The sequence below is a fragment of the Melanostigma gelatinosum genome (assembly GCF_949748355.1).
Source record: "Melanostigma gelatinosum genome assembly, chromosome: 12".
NCBI classification, from domain to species: domain Eukaryota; kingdom Metazoa; phylum Chordata; class Actinopteri; order Perciformes; family Zoarcidae; genus Melanostigma; species Melanostigma gelatinosum.
Window position 1 is genome coordinate 14,920,617 of NC_136645.1, and position 8,373 is coordinate 14,928,989.

The 8,373-nt window shown below is 41.0% G+C and overlaps 1 protein-coding gene across 1 annotated transcript; it reads left to right on the forward strand.

The window, feature by feature from the left end:
• Nucleotides 1-1,557: 1,557 nt before the first annotated feature.
• On the forward strand, nt 1,558-5,111 carry LOC306785744 (DNA primase large subunit-like; the record flags this gene model as incomplete). Its single annotated transcript, XM_079280199.1, has 5 exons — nt 1,558-1,569; nt 2,131-2,257; nt 2,526-2,608; nt 3,665-3,733; nt 4,812-5,111. 5 exons carry the CDS (start codon nt 1,558-1,560, stop codon nt 5,037-5,039), a joined length of 519 nt encoding a protein of 172 aa, XP_079136325.1. The 3' UTR covers nt 5,040-5,111.
• Nucleotides 5,112-8,373: the final 3,262 nt, after the last annotated feature.

The window sequence follows — 8,373 nt, forward strand, 5'->3', positions numbered from 1 at the left end:
TGATAAATGTCTCGTTCTTCATTTCAGATCTCATAAAACGTTGTGCAGTCATGGTGGAGTATTAACTTTTCAGCGGGAGGAAGAGCAGATTATTTCGGGTCTTTCGTGGATTCTTGTCAAATTAGCGCAGACAGACTTTATCCTCACTGCGGCGGAGTCCCTGGGACGGGGACACATTTTCTTTTCAATGTGCTAAAATTGTTGAGTAGATCTGCAGCACAGCCTCCTGATGGAGGTTAAACTAGTAACAATAGAAGTAACAACGGCTTGATGTTGTACTTGTTGCCTAGATTTTTGTGTGAAAGAAGTACATATAATTGGGTCTAAAGTGTCATCACTTGAAACAAAAGCTAATTTCAGGTGTAAATATGAAGGTGACCAAAGGCATCAAAGTGAAGATGTGAATGTTAGGCGTTTCATATTTAGAAAGTTAATCATCGTCATATATTTAAGTTTCCTCCTGGCGTTTTGAGGAATAAGCGTAAAAGTGCAAACAACCGAAACACTGACCAAACTTTAAACAACTATCCAGAATGAAAATGTTAACTACACTCCCAAGATTCAAGTCATTCTGTTTTATTTCTGTCAAAAGCGAGTGTATTTAAAGATAATGGCAGAGGGGCTGGCATTCAGCTCCTTTCTTCTCCAGATTCACACAAATGTCACCCACGAGTCCCATTGGGGTGCATTAAACACACTTGGATGTTTACTTTGCTGCCAAAGGAAGCAGGGCAGAAACTATTTACCGAGAAAAACAACAACAGCCTGGGGATTGTGTTTGGAATAGTTGTGTGAAAATGAACAATTTGGCTCCGTCTGATGCAGTACATGACCAATCAGATAAGTCTTTTTCACTTTTACTATTTCACTTTGCTGAGCACTCGTATGACTCACTAGAAATTGTGACATTTGTAAACCAAATTGGCAGATTACTGTGCAAAGGTGGAGCTGAGAGTGGAACAACGATATTGTTGCAAGACCAAAGTATAGTTTCTCTTTATTTCTCTTTCTTTCCACGATTAAGAACCGTGATTACCGTTTATATGTAATTTCCTCTTTATAATTACATGAAACCAAAGCAACATGATGGCATTTCATTTCGTCACGAACTCCTGAAGTCCATCACTTCAAAGCTTCTAGATGCATTAAGAAAGTGAACACGGTGGTTGGTGCTGCACTTACTTTCTTTCATTAATTATCTGACTAACACACCATAATTGTCCTCTAAATGCATGGCCTGTTGGTGTGTAAAATGTTAACTGTTGCACACGAGCTCTGTACGTAGAGAAGAAGTTCACTGTGAAGAGTGTGTCGCATGAGTCCCGATAGGAAGTCTGAAGGGAGTTCTGGTTTGGAACAACCTGGACAGACGATGGTGTGACGGTTTGCAGAGGTCTGGCACTTTAAAGTTTATGAATACACTTTACTCGTGTTTGCTTTTTGAGAGATCGTGTAACTTTTTTTCCCAGCTATTAAATCAGTGACTCGCATAGTTTGACTGTAACCTAGTTAGTTGTCTCTCAACTAAAAGGTCAGGCCCCCTCCAATAATGCTGAGATGGGCAAAGAAGTGAGAACACAAACACCTGGAATGTGTTTCCATTTCTGTCTTTCTTTAGCCACATTGGATAATGTTGTCTTTGGGCCTGGGACAGTTAGTTTCATGAAATGGGAAATATTTTATAACGAGTAACTATAGCTGTCAAATAGATCCAGAGGAAGAACATGTTCAACACTTCCTTCTGGGATGCGTTTTAGTCGTATACGGTAGTTTCAAATGAAGATACTCTAATAAAATACCTTTTTTAAGTGAGGTAGGAGTAGATACTGCTACGGTGTATTTGGGAGGTCCTTTTCTATTGAAAACACACTGTTCATGTTGTATCAAAGTGCTCTGCAGGATAAGGGTCAAAAGCAATTAAAATGGAAAGAATATCCATAATTCAGCTATCTGGAGTGTGACGACACCTGTACAGCAGGTTCTCTCTAATCGTTCTATATTTCATTGAGGAAAACAGTCAGAAGTGACGTGATGTACGACCGTGTCTCTTTTCACCCCAACCTTGTGCCTCTCGCGCTCTCATCCCCACTAATGCCTCCTGTCTCCTTTCCTCGCTCTCTTCCTCTCTAGTTTGACAAAGCATATGCCTACAGCGTGCGCCACATGTTTGGCAAAGAAGGCAAGCGAACAGACTACACCCCCTACAGTTGCATGAAGGTGATTTTATCAAACCCACCCAGCCAAGGCGACCATCATGGTGAGTTGATGGCTGTCGGAAGACGCCATTACCCGTGTGATGAGCCACTCAGCCGCCATTATCAGGCTTTTTACTTCAAGTGCTTTGCCTGGAAACTGACACAACTGATAGTGGAGATTGCATGTGAGGCTCTAAATGCTGGTATTTTTAATGACGGACTATTTCAGCCCCCCCCCCCCCCCCCCATCAGTGAAACAAGTAATGTGCCATGTTAACTGTGAATCTATGTGTTGATGCATTGTAATACATTTGAACTTTGTGTTTCTAGGCTGTCCTTTCCGTCACACTGACCCAGAACTGCTGAAGCAGAAGCTTCAGGCCTACAAAGTGTCTCCCAGTGGGATCAGTCAGGTGGGTGCCGTCCTGTCTAGGCTGGGCCTCAGACTAGCCTCCGCTATCTGCTTCTAACGGGGGACATTTCTCCTCTTATCGCATGGATGTTCATAAAATAATGTTTATCTTAAAGCATTTATTAGTTTCTGATAGATCTCCATACAGTAGAGGTTTATTTCTGCATGAGCTGCAATGTAAAGGCTGTTCTAGAATGATCTAGTGTGGATGTTCGGCATGCTGTTTCTCTAATCCCCTAAGAACCTTCCAGTCCAGGATAAATCCCGCTAATTGGACAGGAAGTGCTAAGTGAAGGGAGGTACCACACCAGTGAGTAAAAATATCACACTGGTGTGGTACTTTTCTCCTTTTGCATGAGAGGAAAAATAACTCCAATCACAACACAGCTGGTGTTTACTCGTGTTTTGTGTGCATCTTTTGCTAAATGTTCCTGGAATTCCAGTGAACAAAATAATAAAAAACTGCATCATTTTGGCATAAAGTAAGAAGTGCTCATCACTGATCTAAAACCAGCCCCGGTGATGAGCGTGCTTGTAGCAGTATCACGCTGCAGGCAGCCTTCAGGGATATAGGGAATAATGAAAGAATGAAACAGCCAAAACCAGGTTCCACAGAGTCTCTCTCGCGCTCGCTCGCTCTCTCTTTTTTTTTTGCTGAGTGCTGGAGACCTTTGGATTGATATTTTAGCAGGTGAGTTACCCTGAATATGCCGTCGCCAACACTCCAGTGCTTTTAGTGTAGTACCAGATTGTGAGAGGTCTTATGTGAAGCAGCCACGGCCCGGGCTTCAACATATCTGCGCACATCATCTCTTTTCAGCTTTGCAGAGCTTAAGAAAACCAGAAAGTAAAAAAAATATGAATCAGGGCATTAATATTTAAAGTAGCCCAAATAAGCCTGTGATCTGTTTTCTCTGCGTTTGCAAAGATCTCGTGACATCATCGTGTGTAAATGTACTGTGTCGGTATCTACGGTTTAACAGTTTAGGGAAAGAACATAGTCCCATATAAGCCAGTTTCTTCATTCTTTCTACCGTCTACCTTTTTTTTGTCTCAGATCCTGGAGCTGGTTAAAGGGATGCACTTTCAGCTGGCGTGCCAGAAGTACTTTGAGCTGACGCACAACGTAAGTGCAGATTTAATTAGAAGCCGGGTGTAACTGGGGCTACCTTTTGTCAGAGACGGGGGTTTGGTCCTCAGGAGAGACCCAGAACTGTCATCACCTCCATCATCAGCTGGCTGTCATAGCCACTTAATTTTCACAGGTTTATTATAGCGTTTACATCTTTTTAGGCCCCCATGGACACTTGTTTAATTTAATCTGTTTTAGTTTGGATGCTTGAGTCATCATCCCTTTCAGTCACACTCAAGCGCCTCATTTTTAGAGAAGCAGCGATTGAAAGAAGGAACCACGGTCTGAAACTCAAAGCATTCTTACTTGTGACTTTAAATGCAAGACATGTTTCAGATGTTTGGTCGTTTCCTATAAATTCACATTCAAACACACCCATTCACCTGGAACGCCATTGTGTAAACTACTGCGACTCTGCTGAACATTTTACAAGATCAACTTCAAAAACTACAAACTGTCTAATACACTATGATGGATGGATGTATGTATGTATGATATTTAAGTACAAGTTTATATGTGTATTGATCAACAACCCTTTAGGCCCAATGCAGATACATTATAATATTTTTCTAGGAAGTAGTAAAACTCCTCCATAATTGCCATTAAAACACATCACAACTATTTTTAGAAAATGATTTTCTTCACTCTAATTGTTCAACAATTAATTTAAAACATTGACTCTCAGTTCATGGTTTTTAAAACATCCATCACAATTGGCCAGTTGTTTTACAAATGGTGTAAAATGTCCCAGGAAGAGCATTTGAGAGAGCTTGAGCGTGTTGATGGATTCATAGGTTTTTACTCCTCATGAGTGATTTTGACATTCTACATCCTGAAAGGGCTTTTCATCTTTTCACTCAATTAGAACGCTAATTTGGCCATGAAAGCCTGCTGTCCTCATCATTGTTAATAAATTCCACATCGTCTCCAATGAAGCAGATGTTACACGACCATCTCATAGCAGATGAGATAACATTGATTCAATCAATCAACCAATCAATATGCCACCAACCTGCCTCTTGTGACGTCTATTCTCCTTCCTCCCCTGTGTTTTCTTTACTTCCTTGAGCAGATTGAGGAAGCCAATTTCTCGCTCAATCACCCCAACCAGTACTTTATAGAGAGTCAGAAAGCTTTGGGAGGAGGCAAGGACGTCAAGCGAGAGACGGACACTCCTCATAAGTCGCAGGAAAATCCTTCCGCCAAAGGATCCGGTGCCACCGGAGAGTCGGCAGCAAACACCTCGCAGGGTTTGGCTGAGATGACGGAGGAACTGGACTCCTACTTCCAAGATGCCTGATTTTTCTTTTTGTGTTTTTATCTGTTTTTTTTCCTATAAGGACTGGAGGTTAGGTGTGGTACATAATCTAACTTTAGCTGTACATGACATGTTAAGAATTCAAGTTGCATATCGCTCATTTGTCATTTCTCCATATTCTGCACATAGCAGACTTTAAGTTGACCTCGACTGGACCTAATAAAACTTCAACATCAGACCAAAGCAGAGCTTTCTGTCTTCCGTTTATTCCGTTATGTCGGTGACATGGCGTCATTAATGTTTCTGTTGAAGCTCACTGTTAAAAGTTATCTGCCTCATAGTGCACAATGCAGTTTATTCAAAGCATACATGGTCCGCAGATATTTCCTCCTCGAACTTCTGTTTGCAATCATTTGTGAACATTTTTGCACCAGTGTGGCAACATGGGCTGCTCTTTAGGAGGTCTCCACTCTTACGATCTGTTATCTTTAGATCCAATTAGATGCACTGAACATGCAGCCCTGAATTACATGAATACAAATGTGTGAATGAAAACCTTTCTGTAATTTAATGATTGTGCATTTTAAATCAAATTTTTATGTCTGAGGGTTTTGGAGGTAAAAAAAAAGAGAGAAAAATTGCAGCACTTACGCACATTTGTTCTGCAGGCTTTTGTTAGACTTCATCACGCTTGTAACGGCGGAGCACTAGAGCTGCACACATAAAATGCAGGCATGGAGCTCGACACAGAGGATGTATCCAGTATAATAAGGCAACTCGATAACTGCGCAGTCAGGCTGCTGTCAGCAAGACGTCCATGTTTAATATTCAGTTGTGCATGACTACGTTTGACAAAGCTGGGCGCGTTCTTAGATTGTGGGCAGGCAGTTGACTGGGACAGTGTTTATCTCTGAATGGATTTACAATCATCAGTCATCAACTTGCTCTCTCTTGTAGTGCGATTTGTTTTCTTCCAGGGCTCATTACATGGGCGAGAGGTGTGCTGGGGGGTGGTGCATTAACAGAAAGGGCAAGGTGCGACATTTGTTCCATCAGCCTGGTATGGAAGCTGACATGCAGGGAGCATCTGTATGCAGAGGCGGGCCTGTAGCTGGAGTGAAGCTTCGTGAATGTGTTGCAATCTGAAGCTGGTAAATCCTGCAAAACATACCACGCTCAAGTAAAATCTATTCAAATATAAAAGAGAAAGCAGAACTTCAGGTCTAATATAGGAACATAACAGGAATTTGTGATGGCTGCGAACATTCACACACACACAATGTCACAAACATTTGATCTCTTTAGTAAAATGAAGAATATACTTTGCTTGGACCCACAGCAAACGGGAATAAAAGTGGTGGGGCTAACGGACATTTCATGACATGACCATAGCACCACTGCTGTCTTTTTGACAGCACAGGCCTCGGGCCAATGCCTTCAGGATGGGTTCAGTCCGGTTCATCCTCAAGATGGAGACACGGCCTGTCTGCACCTGGAAGGTTGAGTTTAGGCTGTTGGATGCTGGAGGAAGGCAGACAATTACTCCTCCATGCAAATGAATACAGACAGCTGGAATCAACTCAAACTACATCCAGACATTGGAGTAGCCATTAGAACTCTAGCACACTGAGTTTGTGTTGTGGAGACTTTGTTTAACTAGCGTTAGTTGCTTGGTGTTTGAATTGTGTTTGTTTGCACCGCTCCTGTTTAAATGAGTAAACTATGGCTCTAATTACTTGATTAGAAACCATTTCAAATGAGCGAGGCTTCACTCTGACCGGTTTGTTTGGGAGGTGTCCTGCATGTGATGGTTTAGCTATCCTCCACTCGGCCCTCTTTAATTGCTGCAAAACCTTTCTGACTTCTGTTTCCTTCTTTAGGCAATGTTAATCTTTTGAATCAAATATTCAGGTCTCACTTTTTATTGTCACATCCCACGGCACAGCATATAAAAGGAAGGTTTATGTTTGACGTTGGTCTTGAATCGGGCTCAATCATACTAATCTTTATCCGAAAGTTTGGCACGCTTCTCCTCACACAGCGTTGCCAACAGCAGCGTGAAAAATACATCAAAACGTGCGGCCCGATCGGGAATAGTGTGCTGTCTATCGCAGTAGAAGTTTAGATTATTAGAACATCTGTTAACTTCTACTATCACAGTAGAAGTTAACAGATGTCCTAATAATAATAACATTAACAGATGTTCAAATAATAATAAAACTTCTACTGTGATAGAAGTTTTATTATTATTAGGACATCTGTTGAGCAAAACAACTTAGTTACATTGCAAAAGTTTGGAAAATGTGGATGAAACATTTAAACCATGAACAAATTTAAAGTTAGTGAAATCAATAGGAGAATGCTTTGGTCACCTGGGAATGTTAAAAAGAAAAGCAAACAACCACAGTAAACCAGTGGGACACATACTCCATGTTGAGGTACTTGTACATTGCTTGTTTTCACATTTGATCTACTTTATACCTCTGCACCGCTGCAGTACACATGCAGTTATTCACCTAATAGGCCGACACATTTACAGCATACGTGGGTCTCTGCAGCAATGAGCAAATGTGTTTCTATCTTTTTTACTTTACTCATATCAACCTTATAACTGAGCATTGAATGAGTATGTTATAGATAGTTTTATTTACTTCATTGTAATCTCAGCAATACCTTACAGCAGGGGTCACCAACCTTTTTGAAGCCGAGAGCTACTTTAAGGGTACTGAGCAGTACGAATGGCTACTTGTTTGATACAAACTTCCTGAATAACAAAATTGCACAGATCACCTTTTAATAATAATAATATATGTGAAGCGACTGTCTGATCACGTTTATGTTAATTATTCCTCACAATAATTAACAATTATTTCCACAACAATGATGGTAGGAAACAGATATATTTAAACATGCAACATTTATTTGTTAATCTCTTTCAACATTTGAAAGTCAGAGGACTAACATTTTTTAACAAATTGTGAACTCTGTCCCATGTTTATACAAATGATCAGTTATGTAAGATAAAAAAAATCAACTCTCACTTTTTTAAATGAATCCTATCACATTAGTACTACGGTAAATGGTCAAAATGACCTGCAGCCAATAGTAAGGTCAGGGTCAAACGGCCGCTGTTATTGGAACACCACTAGAATAAAAGTGAGGTTACATTTTTGTTTGAGCTAAGGGCACAGGAAAGTATGATATGGTCAACCACGAGAGTTGATGAAGCTCAACCTAATCCAGGTCTTTTATTGCCGACATGACACATACAGGTCCAACACAACCGAGAAGAGAAGTTGACAGAGATTCAGGCCATCAGACTCTTTGCCTGTTGGCGAGCAACATATAGCACACATGCCTGCCGCTGTCCTGATAC